This window comes from Sciurus carolinensis, chromosome 12, assembly GCF_902686445.1.
Source record: "Sciurus carolinensis chromosome 12, mSciCar1.2, whole genome shotgun sequence".
In the NCBI taxonomy this organism is placed as follows: domain Eukaryota; kingdom Metazoa; phylum Chordata; class Mammalia; order Rodentia; family Sciuridae; genus Sciurus; species Sciurus carolinensis.
In genome coordinates this window covers 80,571,885-80,592,086 of record NC_062224.1, presented here as the reverse complement: position 1 = coordinate 80,592,086, position 20,202 = coordinate 80,571,885, and the positions used below count along the sequence as shown (strand labels likewise).

The following is a 20,202-nucleotide window of genomic DNA, read 5'->3' as shown; positions in this document are numbered from 1 at the left end:
GATTATTGTAATTTAATAAAGTTGGGAGAGTAGTGAGGTGAGTGTCAATGCGAGAGGAGAAAAACAGAACAGAAGGCAGGAAGGAAGGCTTCCCAGGGATCCTTAGCTCTGCTCAGAAAGTGAGAATAGTAGGTGAAATTTCCAGTAGTTCAATAGGCATCACACACCAATTTAAAATGCTTTGTTGATTTTTAACTAAATGCTCTGGAGGATCTCAGAGGGTCACAGCTAGTGCTCGCAAATATCCTTAGAAGGTAAGTAAGAGACTAGAAGCATCCTTTGCCAAGAGGAAAACTGAACCAGAAGGGAGACAGTGCCTTGTCCATCACACGTGAATGGAGAGGTCGAGAGTAATTACTTCCTAGAATTACTGAATATGGAGCCTCATTATGCTCCACAAAACCAAAGGTTTATTTTGTCTGTTCCATGGAGCCAGTCCTCGAGAACTATTTCCTCTATTCTAGTTTATGTGCAAAAGCAATGCCTGAGCCAGGCATGGTGGTGCACAACTGTAATCCCAGCAGCTCAGAAGGCTGAGGCAGGAGGATCGCAAATTAAAGTCAGTCTCAGCAATTTATCAAGGCCTAAGTCACTTACACAGACCCTGTCTCTAAATAAAATATAAAAAAAAGCCTGGGAATGTGGCTCAGTGGTTAAAGCACCATCGGGTTGAATCCCTGGTTTAAAAAAAAAAAAAAAAACACCTGATTTAAAAATCTTTCATGGTAATGTTCTATAACATTACAAAATAGGGAATTTAAATAATATTCTGTAATTAGACAGGATTCTGAGGGTTTTTTTAAAGTTATTTATGTAAAACTCCAAAAGAGTTCAATACAGCAGGATTGTCACTCTTGCCATGTTTCAGAGGAGGAAATGAAGGCCAGAGAGAGCCTATAACTAGTCTGTGTTAGGCAGCTCATGAGTGTCCCTCTGAGGATTGGACCCCTGCTCAGGCCCTGCTTTTAAACACTGCACTGTATACTGTCCCTTTTCAAATGCTATTCTTTTGACTTTATAAAACTATAAGTTCAGTACTTTTTGCTTCCTTTCTTGTCTGCTCTTTCTTTTTAGAAATACTAGGCTCAGGGCAGGGATAACGTAGGAGGGACTTCAGACACGCCTCCGTTTCAGATGTTAGGGAAGAGCGAGCCTTACGGTCTGCCCTGGGTGCAGGATCATAGGGCTCTTCCTGTCCTCAGAGTCTCAGAAGTCCTTCTCATTCTCCCAGTTCTCAGCCTTCTCGTTTTAGAGAAAATGAAGCCCACCACAGAGATGGTAAGTGACTCTCTTGTGCTTATTGGCAAGAACAGATGGCACAAAATACAGAGTCCTGTGGCTCTGCACATACCGAAGAGTTCATCCTCCTTGCTTCAGTTATTTTAAAAGCATGAAAAGGAGTAAATATTTTGAAAGTCACAGGTTAAGACTGTGGGATGGTTCTTCTCTTGAAAATGAAAGGCTAGTGTTCTATCCTCATGGCAACAGCTTTCTTTTCATTTAAACAAAATTCATTTTACCTTATTATCTGTCCCTCTCAAGCATACAAGAGGAGGGCATCTCCATCCTTAGTACTGGCAAGATCAGCCAGAGCCTGGTTCCCAGGCAGACTCTTTAACACCATTCCATGTCCTCTGATTCTAACTCCGAATCTGTTTTGAGAAGGGGTCAGAAGTCTATTTTTAACAAATCCATCAGAATTTCTGATGTAAGAAGACCACAGACCACACTTGAAGAAATTCCACTTGACCTTGTTGGTACTCGTAAAGGGAAAAACATTGGCCTAACTTTGAGACTATCACAATGGCAAAGGAGGTTTTGCTAGAAGTTGAAGGAGCTATTGATGGCTGGCAGAAAGAGAAAGCAAATCAGAGAATGAGTTAAATGAGATAAAGTAAATTAAATAGAAAGATAATATTTTGAATTTGGAATCATGATTTACTAATTTTTTTTGTTCTGTGTATAGAAATGGGCCTGAAATACATATTTAATCAAGAGCAAAAATACCAGTATGTATTGTGTGCCTAGAGAGTTAATGTGATGCTGCTGTGTCCTTATGGTGTAATCCAAATGATCCCTGGTTAGAGAACATGGTTATCCTAACTCCTGATCCTTCCGCAATGCTCTGGTTACAGAGCTGTTAATTCTCAAAAGTATTCCATATTCCTTTACTGTATGTAAGAAAATGAAAGTCAGAGAACTTTAAATCACAAGATGCTTGGTGTGGGGGAAGAGTCAATAGTTCTTGATTGAAAGTATGCCCCATCTTTGCTGAAGGCAAGTTAGGTTTGGGGTTATGATAGTTTCATGCTAGTGATTTCAGTTAATAACAATAAAATATCAATTTCCAATTTGTGTAATTTCAGAGGTAAAATGCAGCCTCCCACCATTGAATGGAGTCCGGCGGGAGCTGATAATGAGAGAATATCACTATGGCGATAACATAACTCTGGAGTGTGTGGATGGATATACTCTGCAAGGCAGTCCACGGAGCCAGTGCCAGGCAGATGACAGATGGCACCCTTCCCTGGCCACATGCACATCGCGTAAGTACCAACACAGGGTACATAGCCCCTTCTCAGCCAGTTCACTCATGCATCCATACTAGCCTCAGGTGTGGTGTGATGTTCATGGCACATGCTAGTGAAGAAGTTAAGGATGTGCCATCTCAAAATATGTCAAACCGGAATATTGATTATTTCAAGCCAAAATCACTTGAGGAACTATAGGAATCAATTGACCTGTCTTTTCCTACATGCAGCAAGCCAAAAATATCCAGGGGTGTAACTCTATGGTAGAGCTCTTGCCTAGGACTCTGAACTTCAACTCCAACACTCTAAAAGAAAATAAAATAAAATAAAATTCTTTTGGGTGAGGTCTCCTCTCCTTGCCAAAGCAAGAAAATAACCCCAATCACCAGAGACTGGAAATTGGGCTGTAATAATTCTGAATGAATAAATGCATTGGAGTAGCCTTTATCTTACACTAGTTTTTACATCCCCCACTCTCATCTATCTCTTAGTGACATCCCTAGGATTTGCCCTGGTCCAGAGGTCCATTCGTTCTGTCATTCCTTCATAAATTTATTGTACTTTGAAAGCATCTCACTTACGTCATTTCTTTAGATTTCATTCTCTTGTGAAGGTGCCCTTGTATAAAAGTCAATAAAACTTGTAGACTCTTATTAATCAGCCTTGTATTAATTTGGTTCCTAGGTCCAGCCAGAGTCCATATAAGAGCTAAGAGACTCCTGCACTAGGAGCTAAGAGTATGATGCAAGCTCCCATCTTTCCCCAATGGTCCATAGCAATGAGAGTAAGGCCAGCCTTTCTCTCTGCAGAAGACATGTTTGGGTAACCCTAAGATGGCGGCTGGTGTTCAGCCAAGAGGTGGCGCATAGTTAGTGTTAACACAGAGTGATCTACTTTTGCCTGATTAGTTAATGTCTCCTCTGCACTAGTGGTCAACAGATATTCCTCATTCTTTCTTGATTGGTACCGAGGGGTGTGCCTCAATTGTGCTAATTCTAAGCTGATTGGCTGCCTTAGGCATATAAGACACGCACCTGTAGGAAGCACCTTGGATAAGACACACCTCTAGATCTCTGGGTGGAGTATAAGCAGCACCTCTGATAGATCGCTGGGCGGAGGATAAGCAAACACCTCTAGGTTGCAGGTTGATGATGGCAGATTGCAGAATGCAGGTTGCAGCTCGCAGAATGAACATCGCAGGATGCAGGATGCACCTTTAAGAAGAAGCAGCAGAATTCTAAGAAGTAGTAGCATCTCTGAAAGTGTAGCCTCTCCGATAAGCAAAGATTCTCCTTTAAGCAAAGCCTTTTCTTCCTCTCTCTTTTTCTAAAACTTCCTCTATAAGCTAAGGAACAAGCAAACAAGCAAGAAAGCAGCCCACTAAAAGAAAGATAGTAGAAGTAGTTCGTTTCTAGTCCACCTCGGATAAATACCCGCGCAATTGTTGCTGCAGGCGGTAACAATATCTGCACGACTGTTGCCGCGGGCGGCAACATCTCTCTTCACTGTTCTCACCGCATCTGTCTCTCCTGGGGGCCATGGATGTTTTTTATATCTGGATTTGTATATTGGATTTGTTTACATCACTCTTTTTTTGCATGTATCACACAGTAATGATTTATCTACAGCAGTGATAAGAGCCACATAGAGTGAGCCTTCAAGAAGTGTTTTCAGTATGCATCAGGAAGTGCCTTTGGGGCTGCAGAGAGCAGCAGGCTCACCTCTGCCTAAGCTGTAGGCTACAGAATTTGAAGCTAGAGTAGCTGGTACAGTAGATTTAGAAATCATATTTCATTGAGCTCTGTAGGAGAGTAGCCTCCTGGTGTGTACTTGAGGTAGAAAATACTGAAGTGTATTACATCAAGTGTATTTCAAGAAGCAAACTAGCATATAATGAATAACTTTTCTTAATCCAAGTTAATTTTAGGTTCTTCCCTCTGCCCACCTCTTAAGTCTCTTATTCATAATATCTGATTATATACCAAGATTGTTCAAGATACATTTGTTAAGGTTAATCCTTCAAAAGTGTTAGCTATTCATCATAAATAACGTGTCTAAATTATAAACTTGATGTGTCCTTGATATCAAATTATATTAACTTGTTTGGTAGAAAATTCACTGGCTAACTATTTGAGTGCCTGTTGGGTGTTTTGAAGATCTGGCTGAACTGACAAAAGAGTCAATTAATTGGAGAATCAACCCTACCAGATATTAAAATAAAATATAAAGTCATAATACTGAACTCACTTTGCACCAAAATAAGAATAAACCTATAAGTAAATAGGATAATTGATATCAATAAGATAAAGGTTTATTGTAGGTAAAAATAAAATTGTCTTATAGGTGTAATAATGGAGACATCATAAATTCATGAGAAAGGGTAAGTTATCAAATTATATAATTAGCACTCAAAAAAATTTAGAACTTTTTTATCATAAAATAAATATGAGGTATAATTAAGAGTTAAAAGTTTTAAAAGCCAAACCATAGAAAATCTAGATACACACACACACATACACAAAGTGTATTTATGAAACAATTAGTGCTGGAGATATAGCTTGGTGATAGAGCATGTGCTCAGCATGTTCAAGGCCCTGGATTTGATCCCCAATACCACCAAAACAATGACAATAACAATAAGAACAACAACACCTATTTGGAGGCCAATTGAAACTTAGATGTACTTAATAAAAATCATTAAAAGTGTTCACTGTTTTTACCTGTTGATCAATTTGACTTAAAACTTATATATTTTTAAAAGCAAGAAGACATTAGATAAATGGAAAATACAATGAAGGGTTAACAGTCCTTTTACAGAAATAACAGTAGTTGTCGTTGTGGTAATAGGAAGAGTTGAAAAAATTAACTTATGGAGCATTTAGTATTATTGTTCAAAGATGAGATAGAGGTAGGTAGGTAAGTAGGTAGGTAGACAGACAAATAGATTGATTCTAATTTAATGCACACAATATCTACGAGGAGGGTAGTATTCTTATTATCCCCATTTTGCAGATATGGAAACTGAGACACAAAAGATTTACGTACTTTACCCAAGACTGAAAAATAGGTTTACCTATCTGAAGAGGCTCTGTTCTTTAACAATAAATAAACAGGCAAATCTAATATATATAATTGAACAAGAGAAAGTTCGAGTATTAATCATAGTGAGGGGGAAAGCTATTAAGTCAAGCTCACCAATATCAGACAATGAGCAGTTCTTCTTTCAGATAGATGGAGATACATACAAAGAATAAGAATGAGCCAAGTTAACTGTTACCAATAGGTTCTTGGAACTCAGACCCTTCATGAATTGGGCTGGACCACATGTGAACATCTTTGCCCTCTGGATGAAGACCTAGACTAAAAATAGGCCTCTTTGTTTTCTTATTGTTAGTGTCTCTTCCCTACTGATCTTTTTTTTTTTTAATTTATTTTTATTATAAACAAATGGGATACCTGTTGTTTCTGTTTGTACATGGAGTAACAGCATACCATTTGCGCAATCATACATTTACATAGGGTAATGATGTTTGATTCATTGTGTTATTTTTTCCTCCCCCTCCACCCCTCCCACCCCTCTTTTCCCTCTATATAGTCCTTCTTTCCTCCATCTTGCCCGCCTTCCACCCCCCATTATGTGTCATCATCCGCTTATCAGTGAGATCATTCATCCTTTGGTTTTTTGAGATTGGCTTATCTCACTTAGCATGATATTCTCCAATTTCATCCATTTGCCTGCAAATGCCATAGTTTTATTATTCTTTATAGCTGAGTAATATTCCATTGTATATATATATATATATATATCACAGTTTCTTTATCCATTCATCAACTGAAGGACATCTAGGTTGGTTCCACAATCTGGCTATTGTGAATTGAGCAGCTATGAACATTGATGTGGCTGTATCTCTGTAGTATGCTGATTTTAAGTCCTTTGGGTATAGGCCAAGGAGTGGGATAGCTGGGTCAAATGGTGGGTCCATACCAAGTTTTCTAAGGAATCTCCACACTGCTTTCCAGAGTGGCTGCACTAATTTGCAACCCCACCAGCAATGTATGAGTGTACCTTTTTCCCCACATCCTCTCCAACACCTATTGTTGCTTGTATTCTTGATAATCGCCATTCTAATTGGGGTGAGATGGAATCTTAGGGTAGTTTTGATTTGCCTTTCTCTTATTACTAAAGATGGTGAACATTTTTTCATATGTCTGTTAATTGCTTGTAGATCTTCTGTGAAGTGTCTGTTCATATCCTTAGCCCATTTGTTGATTGGGTTATTTGTATTCTTGGTGTAGAGTTTTTTGAGTTCTTTATCTATTCTGGAAATTAGTACTCTATCTGAAGTATGAGTGGCAAAGATTTTCTCCCACTCTGTAGGCCCTCTCTTCACATTGCTGATGGTTTCCTTTGCTGAGAGAAAGCTATTTAGTTTGAATCTGTCCCAGTTATTGATTCTTGCTTTTATTTCTTGTGCTATGGGAGTTCTGTTAAGGAAGTCTGATCCTAAGCCAACAAGGTGAAGATTTGGACCTACTTTTTCTTCTATAAGATGCAGGGTCTCTGGTCTGATTTCAAGGTCCTTGATTCATTGTGAATTGATTTTTGTGCAGGGTGAGAGATAGGGGTTTAGTTTCATTCTGTTGCATATTGATTTCCAGTTTTCCCAGCACCATTTGTTGAAGAGGCTATCTTTTCTCCATTGCATATTTTTGGCACCTTTGTCTAGTATGAGAAAATTGTATTTATTTGGGTTTGTGTCCATGTCCTCTATTCTGTACCATTGATCTACTTGTCTATTTTGGTAGCAATACCATGCTGTTTTTGTTACTATTGCTTTGTAGTATAGTTGAAGTTCTGGTATTGCCATACACTCTGCTTCACTCTTCCTGCTAAGGATTGCTTTAGCTATTCTGGGTTTCTTATTCTTCCAGATGAATTTCATGATTGCTTGCTCTATTCCTGTAAGGTACATCATTGGGATTTTAATTGGAATTGCATTGAATCTGTATAGAACTTTTGGTAGTATGGCCATTTTGACAATATTAATTCTGCCAAGAACATGGGAGATCTTTCCATCTTCTAAGTTCTTCCTCAATTTCTTTCTTCAATGTTTTGTAGTTTTCATTGTAGAGATCTTTTACCTCTTTGATTAGATTGACTCCCAAGTATTTTTTTTTTTGAGACTATTGCAAATGGAGTTGTTTTCCTCATTTTCCTTTCAGATGTTTCATCGCTTGCGTATAAAAATGCTTTAGATTTATGCATGTTGATTTTATAGCCTGCTATTTTGCTGAATTCATTGATGAGGTCTAGAACTATTCTGGAGGAGTTTTTGAATCCTCTAAATATAGAATCATGTCATCAGCAAATAGTGACAGCTTAAGTTCCTCTTTTCCTATTCATATCCCTTTAATTTCTTTAGTCTGTCTAATTGCTCCGGCTAGAGTTTCAAGGACAATGTTGAATAGAAGTGGTGAAAGAGGACATCCGTGTCTTGTTCCTGTTTTTAAAGGGAATGGTTTTCAGTTTTTCTCCATTAAGAATGATGTTGGGGGCTGGGGAGATAGCTCAGTTGGTAGAGTGCTTGCCTTGTAAGCACAAGGCCCTGGGTTCGATCCTCAGCACCCAAAAAAAAAAAAAAAAAAAAAATCAAAGAATGATGTTGGCCATGGGCTTAGCATAAATAGCCTTTACAAAGTTGAGGTATGTTCCTACTATCCCTATTTTTTCTAGTGTTTTGAGCATGAAGGGGTGTTGTATTTTGTCGAACGCTTTTTCTGCGTCAATTGAAATAACCATATGATTCTTATCCTTAAGTCTATTGACATGATGGATTACGTACCCTGTTAATCTTGAACTTTGAAGTATTGGGACTTTACAGTGAGATGAAGCAAAGATAAGACAAGACTATGGAAAACAGGAAAAATTTTAAAACATTTTTAAAAGAACAAAACAAAACCAAAAAGCTTTTTTTTTTTTTTTTTTTTTTAATTGTCCCTAAAGCTTAGAACAGATTGCTCAAGATACCAGTCCTAGGCTTTCCTAGAAAGGAAGCTGGGGAATAAATCACAGAGCTTGTCCAGGCTTGGAACAACATATCACAGGGCATTTTGAAAGCAGTCCAAATTAGAAAAGTAACCTCTGAGTACTGCATCAGAAAATAAATTTCCTGAAATTCTCAGGCCTATCACATCCTCGGTTCAACAGCTTGGTTATTTCAGAGGCCTGATTTGTAGCCACATCTACCTCTGAGTGGGGGTGGTCATCTTGAGTTACCCATTAAGGCCAGAATTAATACATATAACCTGTAATTAACTGTGTTCTCAAGACTAATATAAGCATGGTGTTGCATTCCAGACTAGTCTTTCACCTCCACTAAAGATGTAAAAACTAAGAAAAGGCTTCACTGGAGTTTCTCAGAGCAGCATAAAGAAGAATTACACTATGTGACACCTACAAAAATATCCTAAAATCCACTTTGCCCATTTCTGTCCCCAAGGTCCCCTTCCTTAAAGTAACTTCTTTCTTAGAACCTTAGCTCTTTTCTTTTCCACCAAGACTCACTTCAGAATCTAGAGTACAAGTTGCCCCACTTCTCTCCTCACTTCCTGGACCTTCTGAGTTCACAAAAGTCTCCATGCCATTTCTAAGTAAATGGAACTTCTGCAGAGTTCACCACGCAAACCCCGAAAGGGGAACAAGGAAATGCAAAAACTACCTTAGAATGAAGGATGTGGAGAAAGAGCATAAATATCTTTTTACCTAGGCACATAAATATATGGAAACTGTTTAACTTCACTAGAACTCAAGAAATGCAAAAGAAAAGAACAAGGTAACTCTTCCTTTTCACATTAAATTAACACTAACAAACAGGTTTATAGGGAAACTCCCAGTAAAAATCAGGATGTGATGAAACTGATATTGTCATATGTTAAAAATACCATTGTAAACTGGTAAAAACTGTTATGAAAAACAGTTATGCAATATATCATAAGAATAATAAAAATGTTCATGCCAGTTAGCATTCTCAGGTATCCAGCTTTATGAAATATTTGTGCAAAACTATTTTACACATTCTATTAACAGTTCATGATGAAGACTAGAAACAACTTAAATATACTATAGAAATAACTGAATGCACAGTGACACATCCACTAGAATAGATTGTATTAGTTTGCTTCTGTTGCAATTTGCATTAATTATATAAATATGTAAAAACTTAGAGATATGGGAAAAAGTGCCAGATGGGAATATACTAAACCGTATTTATGCGTATTATAAGTGAGTTTTTTTGTTCTTTTACAAATTTTCTGCTAAAACTCTATTACTTTTATGACAAAAATATTACTGCAAAAAGAGAAAGGTCTTCACTGTATGTACAAGATTAAGTGAGTGAGATTATGTGATGAGATTATGTGAGTGAAAACACATGTTTTTTGTATTAAAAAAAAATTTTAATGGAGTACCAGAGAAAAATCAGCATGGGTTGTACTGGTGGGAAGATCCCTCTGGATCATACAGTGTGACAGGCTGATGTTTTTGTGGCTTTTGTCTTTTTTTTTTTAGGCTCACGTGTTGCTCTCATAGTTGGTAAGTTTTGTGAAAGGTTTGCTGAGAGATTCTAGCACCTTTAACAGTAAGTATCTCCTTACAGTGAATTGTTAGAGTCTAGAGGTGATGGGCTTGTCGCCTCTGTTCAGCAAATAATTGAAGAACAGGACACAGAGATAGCAAGCAAGAAGTAGGTTTACTGCAAAAGTGACAGAGATGCAGAGATAGACTTCTCTGAAGAGAAGGGGCTCCAGAGCTTGGAATCCAGTAGGGGAGTTTGGGCCTGTTCTTTTAAGGTCTCTGAATTTTCTCCTTTCCTTATCTCCTCCCCTGTCTACTTACTCCTCACTATTTTTGATTAGTGCCCCCTCTGTTCATGTGTCTGTGTTAGTTTTTCTATTGAATGCCTGCTTACGAACACAAGTAGAGGAGTGTCTGTCTGATTGGTGCCCCCACTGTGTCCACAAGCACTCATCAGAAGACCCTCTCCATCCTTCTTTATTCTGAGCCCTGCCCCCGACCTCCTCACTCACCATCTTGCCCTGGCTGCCTAAACCCTTCTTCATCTATCTCCCTCAAAATGAAATGCAAAAGATAAAATATCTGGTATTATGAATTAAAATTAAAATTAAAATAATGGTACATTTAGGTCAGGGTGTGGTGAAACTGGCATCCTCATATACATAGAGTATCCTTCTTTGTGAATGGAACTTGAAAGCATCATGTTAAGTGAAATAAGCCAAACTCAGAAAACCAAGTATCATGTTTTCTCTCAGATGTGGAAGATAGGAAAAAGGAAATAATCTCATAAAAATTGAAGGGAGACCAGTAGAGTAGAAGAAAAGGACCAGGAGAGGGAAGAGGGGAAGGAAAGGGGAAATACTGGGGAATGATATTGACCAAATGATATTGTTACATCATGTGCATGTATGAATATGCAACAAGAAATCCTACTATTATATAAAATGCACCAAGAAAAATATGGAAAAAAAGAAAGTCGAAAAATAAAAGATATAAAAAAGCTTTTCTTACAGTGGTTCTTTGTTGTTAAAAATGTCTTTATTTTAATGTGGCTGGAGAAGGCAACTTCCTCTTTGCTTTGTAACTGGGGAATAGATTTCCAGATGGTAATAATGCCTGTTTGCACAAACTAAAAGCCACAAGACCAGTTTGCTGGGTTCCTTTCTGTGTTCTCCTTACATAATAACAGTTTTGTAATAGAATTGTTTCCAGGGAAATTTCTATTTTGTAGAGTAGCCTGTGTTCCCTGTCTTACATGAGAGACAAGGGCCAGGCCGTGGGAGTTGGAGCCCGCAGCTACCTTGCCATTTCCTGCCTACTTAAGGGCAGCTGTTAGGCTAAAGTTTACAAAACTGTTCTGCTCACCCCTTAATATGAATAGTAAGACCAATGCTCTCAATCAAACCCGGGGTAAATCTAAAAAAGAAAAATAAAAAGTCACTGGCAATCTCTAGTGGGACTAGGTTCAAGATAGAATTTTAAACCTCTGGATTATATTTTCCATGCATTTATTACTTTGTTTTACTGTCTAGGCATTTGCTTTGGTATGATCTTCTTCATTTTCTCCATCATTGTTCCCAGTTGGATAATTCCAAAGTGCAAGAAAGGGTAAGTACAGCCTTATTCTCCCAGAAAATGTAAACTGTATTTTGTACTTTCAAAGGAAAGTAAAAACAATCGAATAAAATAAATAAAAACCTAAAAAACTGCACTTAAAATATAGACAGATATGATAATTCATATAAAGAAGATCTTTGACACAAAAATTAGAAAAGTATTTATGCTATAGGAAACACATGATACTAAGAACATTAAAAAAAATAATAATAATAAGAACAGTATTTCGGGTGCAATGGTGCACACTTGTAATCTAGTGATTGGGAGGCTGAGGAAGGAGGATCTCAAGTTCAAGACCAGCCTAGGCACTTAGTAAGATTCTGTCTCAATATTAAAAAACAAAAGAAGAGCTTGGAATATAGTTCCATGGTATAGCACTCCTAGGTTCCATTCCTCAGTACCAGATTTAAAAACAGCATTTTAAGAAAGAAATGAGAAAAAATAAGTAGTAGGTTTTTAAAAAGGTATTAATGAGACCATTGATATCCTGTTTTGCTGAGACATTGCAGACACTGACTGCTCAACACAAATCCTGTCTCAGCACTAGGAGTTAGTGTGCTCCTTTGGGGCACATATCACAGGCTGCTGCATGGAAGAATTGAGATTTTACATTCTGGATGTAGAAAGAAAAGGAAGGAAGGAAGGAAGGAAGGAAGGAAGGAAGGAAGGAAGGAAGGAAGGAAGGAAGGGAGGGAGGGAGGGAGGGAGGGAGGGAGGGAGGGAGAGAAGGAAGGAAGGAAGAGGGAGAGAGGAAGGGAAGGTCTTTTGTAAAAACCAGTGACTTTTTTATTGGTGTATTATAATTACACATAATAACGGGATTCATTATGTTTGTATTTGTAACCATTGACTTTTTAAACTTGAAAAGAACTTTGCAAAGATCATAATCTAAATAGCAAAACATTTTTGACTGGAAAGTAAACATGCAGCATTTATGTTGGCTGTTTTAATTAAAACAATATTAGTGAAATCCATCAATAAGATCAATGTTGTAAGGTTGATGAACAAATTCTATACCCACGAGAAAGAGTTTAAAACTTCAAGTGAGCAGTTTTCTATAGTAAACATTCTTAACAAATGCAGTTTCCTACAACACCTTTATAGAAATTGAAGTCTGATATTTCACAGAGAAGCCAATAAAAAAATTTAAGAAGATTGTCGCAGTAGACCATTTTGCAAACAAGCTAGTCAGGAACTCAATTTTATAAAAAAAATAACTAGTAGAGATTTAGATTTAAGCTAAATCCTTATCGTTCCTAAGTAAAGGTCTCTATATTTTGCAGCTTGACATGTAAATATTCTTTGCCCTTTGTTCTTACAAAAAGAAAAAGGAAAGTGGCCTGGTGCTTTACATTAACAGAAGTCCATTTTTCTAAGTTTCTCGTTAAACACCCCCAAAATTTGTGAGTTCTTTTTACATTTAAGACAGAATTAAAGAAGGGATTAACTTGTATCACATTATTGATAATTTACATGTCTTCTTAATCCTCAGCTTTCCCAGAATCAGAATATCGAATTACTCTGTGTATTTGGCCCCTCTGGCTCTCTACCTGGGGCTGTCTGTATTCTATTAACATTTTTTCTTGTCTTCTAGATCACCACACTCCTCACCATCCTCCCTCCCCAGACTATCAGCTCCTTGGGGGCAGGGACCACCTACATCCACACAGAATTGTTATTATTTACTGGTTTTTTATCTCTACTTGTATAGTAGTCCTGATTCATACTAAAACAACAAAAATTAACATGTATTTTACAAAACACATATCATTTATTATCTTCCTTGGTCCTCAAAGCAACTCTGTGAGGCAGGTAGGCCAAATATATTGTTAGAGCAGAGAAAACTTTGAGGTGCAAAGACATTGAGTGGCTTGCTTAAAGTTCTGCCAGTAGGAAGTTGTCAGGAATTAGGACTTTTGTCTAAATTATCTGACTCAAACTCTTAAACCCTTTGTTTTATTCCTTCTATAATGTTAGTTGCCCATTTCTGAATTTGATTCTGTATCACTTAAATTCAGTATCCAGAATTATGTACAGTATAAAACTGAAATATTTCCTCTTTCCCTCCTCTACATTTTACTGACTTTGTTTCAGCTACTCTGGTATATTGAACCAGAAAGCTTCTAGAAAAAAGAATGTAATCTCTTTTTTTTAAATTTGATTCTAAGTTAATAACCTTTAAGAAAATTAAAATATTTCAAGGACATCCCCCATATGGAGATTTAGTGAAAGTCTTCTTCCTGTCCATTCACACAGACTTGTAGGACCTTCCTGTGATTGAATCTTACCAGCTTTAAATTTTATTAACAAAAGTAGTGACTATCTACACCTTTATTTCACTGTGTACTTTTTTATAACCGTAATTTGTGATCAATGTGAAATAAGTCAGGAACTGATCACTGAAGAATAATACTGTTTATACTTCTCCATTCAGAGATCACTTATCCTTGCCTCTGGTTACTATTTCTAACCCCTTCCTACTTCAGCATGAAACAGTCTTCTTGACAAAAGTCTTTAAACTTTAATGTCTTCATTGGTATGATTCTTGGAGTGACAAAATTATTAAGAACATATCTGGAAAGGCATCTTCCTATGTTCACATTAACTACCAGTAACCAATCAGATAGCCATTCATTCAACACGTGCCCACTAGGTCACTCTCTCTCCACCCCACATACACTCACCACCCAAGAGCACTTCCAGACATTACTCATCTCGCCACTGAGTCATCTTCCCTCCATTCTTCCTTATCTATGGGTCTCAAGTTTGGCTTCCTCATCCTGAGGACACTCTGGCCCTGACTCTGTCTTTGTCTCAAGTGCTTCCATCATTCTCTGTCCCTTGAGAGGGTAAAGAGGATCTGAGTGATGAGGAAATAGTGTAAGTGGTGCAGTGAGTTAACTCCTTGTGTTCCATTTTTAAATCCCTAATACCAACTCCTATGCATAATCTGCATGTACTGGTACGTTATTAATCCTTTCATTTATCTAGCAGGAAGCTTTTACTAAATAAGCTCCAAAGAGGCAGCATAACTTTCCAGGTGAGCAAATGGGATTTGCAATCCAAGAGACCTAAGTTCATAGTTACTTACTAGCTATGAAATCCTGGGCAAGGCACTTATCCTCCCTAAATTTCATTTTCCTTGCCTGTGAAATTGCAATGAGAGTTCCTATCTGATTTAACACAGTGCCTTGCTTATGATGTAGTTCAGAAAATGTTAGCTATTATTTATTCATGATTGCTGTTATTGATGTCGAGGTTATTATTTCCTTTTACTATAAATTTTTATATTCAGTCATCTCTTGATATCAAAAAATGATTGGTTCCAGGACTACCATGGTAACCAAGATCTTCAGATGCTCAAATCCCCTATATAAAATGTAGTATTTGCCTATAGTTATGCACAACCTCCTGTATACCATAAATCACCTTTAGATTATTTATAATACCTATAAGACAATGCAAATGCTGCATAGTTATTCCGTGTTGCCTAGAGGAAAATGACAAGAAAAAATCTGTGTATGTTCAGCACAGTCACAATATTTTTCAATTTTGTGTGCATGTGTGTGTTACTGTGAATTGAACAGGGGCTTCACTCACGCTAGGCAAATGCCCACCACTGAGCTAAACTCAGCTCTTTTTTTATTTTGAGACATGATCTCTCTAAGTTGCTCAGGCTGACTTTGAACTTGTGATCCTCCTACCTTCCGAGTAGCTGGGATTATAGGTGCACACCACCACACCTAGCATTTTAAAAAATATTTTTGATCCATGGTGAGTTGAATGTGTGACTGTGGAGCTGGAGGGAAGGAGGGATCAGTGAAGATGCAGGACAGTACTGCTTTCCTGTCCATAGTACCTGTGTTAAAAATAGAACGTGTACTTCAGTAAAGGGAAAAGGGAAGAAAAATGAAAAAGACTTCATGGATATGGAAAAGTCTGTCAAAATCCTGTGGTTAACCCTATGTCCTAATCAAAATGATTTCAGAAATAATGAAATGTATTATGTTAAGACACAGATACCTACCTAACTTAAACAGTTTTGAATCTTCTGACATTACATAGGATGATTTTACTATGATATCCTAATCCAAGTTTTTACTTAGTATTAAAAAATAAGATTGGTTATATTTTTCCTTTTAGTCATCTTGTAAAGATATCAGGAACTTGAGGCAAATTATAACTTAAATCTCAAAATGAAAGTTATTGATTTCCTTTAAAACTGAAACATATGATTAAGACAGTTTTCCTAACTTTTTCCTCCTTTGCCAATTAGCAATAATCCAGATGAAAAGTGTAAAGAAGTGAATATCCATTTACATCCTCAAGAAGGCAGCTGTGTTCCTCCTCAGACTCTGCTAACAAGTCAGGAAAACAGCAGGTACCTCTCCATTTACTGAGCTCATAATGTTGGCGACAACCCAAATATCAAAAATGGAGACAGCATTTGAATAGGATATGACCCTAAGCAGGTCATCAATACCAAAGAAGGTAGAAACCACTTCATGAGCTGGAAACACCTTCATTTATTTATTTTGTTCCTGGATTGTTGCCATTTCTGGCAATTTTGTGTGACAACTCTGTTGATGCTGTGCCTAGGCACCATTTTTCAAAGCATTCTTATATTTTTGTGCATTCATGCTATGAACCTTTGAGAAGTAGTCTTTTTTTTTCTTTTCTTTTCTTTTCCTGGTGGAAACTAAGCATTTGCAGCCTCTGTGCCCTTCCAGGTCCCCCACTCTCCTTCACGTGCAGGGTCTCATAAAAATCCTCTGGAGACTCACCTTGCCTTTTCCCTGATTTGTGACTTGCATTGAATTCTTGGCCTCACTTGGCCTCCTGAGACTCTCTCTTATTTCTGTCCTCCACTGGGCTAATTGCCATCCCCAACCCTTCATCCCACCTCCTCAGTGCAACCTTACCACAAACCATTGTGAGATAAATATTGGCTAAAGGTCTGGGGTGAAAGGGGAAATGATGCCACAATTGAAAGTGTCCCATGACTTAATGAATAGCTGGGCAGAAAAGTAACTACCTAGACCAAGGGTTGGTAAACTACCAGCTAGCTGGCAAATCCAGTTGGCCACCTGTGTTTGTAAATAAAGTTTTATTGGCACAGCCAGACCCATTCATTTACCTGTTAACTATGACTGCATACCCATCTTAACAGCAAGTTTGAACAGAGATCATATGGCTCACAAAGCCAAAAAATTTTACTGGTCCTTCAGTGGAAGAGTTTGCCCACACCTGAATTATATCAGTCTTTAAGGAATTTCTTACTGGCTATTCTCTGACTTTCAGTCCTGGATCCCCACCCCCTGTCTTTTCCCAGGCCTCTCTCTTAGATTCTTCTCCATTTTCCTCAAATCTTTACTGCATCCCTAGGGTATCTCATTTCAACTCTTGGGCCTCTTGCAAATTTAATGCTCCATTTTTCTGTATCATATAGAACAATTCATTTGGTCCTGGCTCACTCTGGCTATGCCAGTAATCCTAATATTTTCTATATATAGGTCCTTAGTGTGCTTTCAGAAATAATAGTGCCATAAGCCCTAGATATTCCTGTAGAAAGCAGAAGCAAAAGCATCAAGTTGATTAGCAAATATTTTTTTCTTTATGTCCTACCTATTTTTCACATCAATGTGCATTAAACTAACTTGGCATTTTATATACACACATATGTCAGAAATCCTAAACTCAACAGAGGACAGTGGAAGAGACCCCAGAAAGAAGTAAGAGGGTAGGAAAGGAATTTTATAGTCAACCAAGATACATGTATAGACAACTCAAATAACAATATAATTTGGCCAATATCACTCCCCGGCACTTGACCCCTCCTTCCCTACCTCCCACTCCTGGTCCTTTCCTCTTCTGATCTCCCTTTAAGATTGGAATTCTGACCACAGTGTTCCACAGGAGCAAATTAATTATCTGTAGCCACATGAGTTAGACAGTCTAGCAAGCATGAGACCTTGCATCCAGGCCAGGTGCTGGGGCAGAGTGAGTGGCATAAATAAAGAGACAGACACCAAAGACACAGCTGTGTGTTGAAGGACATGAGAATGTTTAGAGAAGACACAGGTAGCAGGTGATGCTGGGAAGCCTTGTGAGATAAAGAATGACTCTGAGGAATACCGTGGCAGTCATCACTGGGGTCAGGTGAGCCAGTAGTGCTCACCAGGGATTCTGTCCTTTGGTGGCAAGATATCACTCCTGTCCAGAGAAAAGAGGCTTCAGCTTGCCCAGGAAGCATCTGGATATCTTATTCTGCATGTACTACCCCAGTGCATTCTTGACTGTAATAAGAGGAGGAGGACCTGCTTGCTGAAGCTGACCCTACTCCAAGTTACCAGTCACCCTTACAGCCCCCACCACCACCAGGGTTCATGAGAGACACAAGGAAATGTGTTGCACTTTCTAACTGACCTATTCATTTTCTGGAACAAACCTCTTTTTATTTATTTGTTTAACTCTGAGAACACATTTTCTTTGACAAAAGAAAAAGGAAAAGGTCAAGTTACTCATTAATCACTCTCTTATCTACTCAAGTCTCCATTTACACCATACTTTCTTGTGCCCTACATAGCAACCACTATGGAGGGAATAAACACTTCTAATGAACTTGTAATTTATGTGATGCCAGCATTGTGATTATCAGCATATAAATTCTTGGTGGTTCATTTTTCCTCTGCTGCTGTCATCTAAATAAAAATATTCTGCTATTTCAGTGTCCTTCCTTGACAAAGTATTATAAAGTTTGAGAAACCTCCAATTACCTGTTGATGGGAAAGGAGCCAGTCCGCTTCAAGAGAGTAAGATCCGAGGTTCATGAACCCTTTGAAGTGACTTCACAGAGATGCAAACGTGTGCACCCGAAGATGGGAAAGCTGTCCAGTGTTCAGCAGAACTCGACCTCTTAGTCTGCATTCCTCTCACCCCTCACCTTCTTTCCTGTGCTGAAAGCACACATCATCTAGTCAGGGTACCAGACTGTACTTAAATATGGAAAATTGTTTCAATTATTTAAAGGAAGATGTTGTCTAGGGGTTCTGGTTTATAAGTTTGTCATTTTCCTTTCTTATTTTGAAATGTTCATGATATAGAATGAGCTTGTTAAGGAGAATTTGGAAAATCAGGAAGATATGAAAATTAATGACTTATTAATAAGTCACAAGTCACATTTTCTGCTAATCATTTTCTATACACGTGTTTCTTTATACAGACACATATATCTTTATTTTATAGAGCAGAACCTACTCCTTTTAACAGATTGAAGTAAAATGCATATCAGTTTTCACCTCCTCTAGGGAAGAAAGCAATTTTTCTTCACTGAAAAGGTGCTAAATGATTATGGGGAAGAGTGGTCAAGACTACTCAAAAGAAGTATCTAGGAAAAACAAATGAAGTTCTTTATATTTTTTAAGTTCTACTTCAAAAACCCACTTTGTAACATGTTTTGTATAAAAGAAAAATTTTAAATAAAAGAATAATAATTATAAAAGTAACTAGTTTACTAGAATGTACTAGATTAACTGAAAAAAGTACAACTTTTAAGAATTTATCAGTGAACAGGTACTAAGTTACATTCAAGAGGAGTAAGCTCTGGTTTTCTATTGCACAGTAGCGTGACTACAGATCTAAAAAAACTAAAAGATTTTGAATGTTTTCACCACAAAGAAATGATAAATGTTTAAGAAGACATATATGTTTACCTTGATTTGAATATTACACAGTACATACAAATATCCAAATATCATATGGTACCTCATAAATGTGTAATTTTTATGTGTCAATTTTTAAAAAAGATCTTATCAAATCAATAATCATGCCTTGATATTTTAAAATAAGTAGCCCTATAGTTTTAACCATTCCACATCTTTATAGATCAAGAACTTGTTATAATATTATAGGTCATAATAATAGTCTCTAGAAAATACCGGAATATTTGTGAATACTGAATAATATCTTTGCATATGGCTACCACTAATTTATGTGTAATTCTGTTTTAATTGTTGTTCTAAAGATCTATTTTGCCAACTTTACTTTGACACCAGTATAGGGAATAAGCTAGACATCAACTTGAATTTCAATTTAAAATTGTGCAAGATAGAAGCCCAGCATAAGCAAAGTTCACTGAACAAAAAAAGAAAAAAAAATATATATATATACATACACACACACAATTTATACCATAGACAAAGGGAAATTGCCTTATTATTTTAGAAAGTTCTTAAATATTCCAGCCAACCCTCCCACCAAAGATGGGCAAACCACATACAGCCAGGTCACCAAAAAAAAAAAAAAAAAAAAAAAAATAAGAAGCGTAACTAGCCTGAGAATTTACAAAATGATACTCAATGGTAGGTGTTTGCTCAGTTGGCTCTTTAGTTGATCTCCATTATTTCTTAGGATTTTGAAGAAGTGCATTTCAAAGGAGGACTAGAAACTAAATGAGAATTAGCCTTTCTTAGAATTACAATT

General features: G+C 37.3%; 1 protein-coding gene and 1 long non-coding RNA gene across 4 annotated transcripts in view; one reads left to right on the top strand and one right to left on the bottom strand.

Annotated features, from left to right (window-relative positions):
* The window catches only part of LOC124961795 (complement receptor type 1-like), an 82,534-nt gene extending 62,491 nt beyond the window's left edge, over positions 1-20,043 (top strand). For all 3 annotated transcript variants that reach the window (XM_047520792.1, XM_047520794.1, XM_047520793.1), the window contains 5 exons: positions 2,367-2,546; positions 10,099-10,122; positions 11,637-11,712; positions 15,998-16,102; positions 18,450-20,043. In XM_047520792.1, the coding sequence (XP_047376748.1) occupies positions 2,367-2,546; positions 10,099-10,122; positions 11,637-11,712; positions 15,998-16,102; positions 18,450-18,462 (398 nt within the window). In that variant the 3' untranslated portion in view covers positions 18,463-20,043. The remainder of the gene's footprint in view (positions 1-2,366; positions 2,547-10,098; positions 10,123-11,636; positions 11,713-15,997; positions 16,103-18,449) is intronic.
* Positions 1-20,202, bottom strand: part of LOC124961797 (uncharacterized) — a 28,067-nt gene that overhangs the window by 3,259 nt on the left and 4,606 nt on the right. The window contains exons 2-3 of the long non-coding RNA XR_007104335.1: positions 18,498-18,677; positions 3,566-3,745 (exon numbers count right to left, since the gene is read on the bottom strand). This is a non-coding gene — a long non-coding RNA (uncharacterized LOC124961797). The remainder of the gene's footprint in view (positions 1-3,565; positions 3,746-18,497; positions 18,678-20,202) is intronic.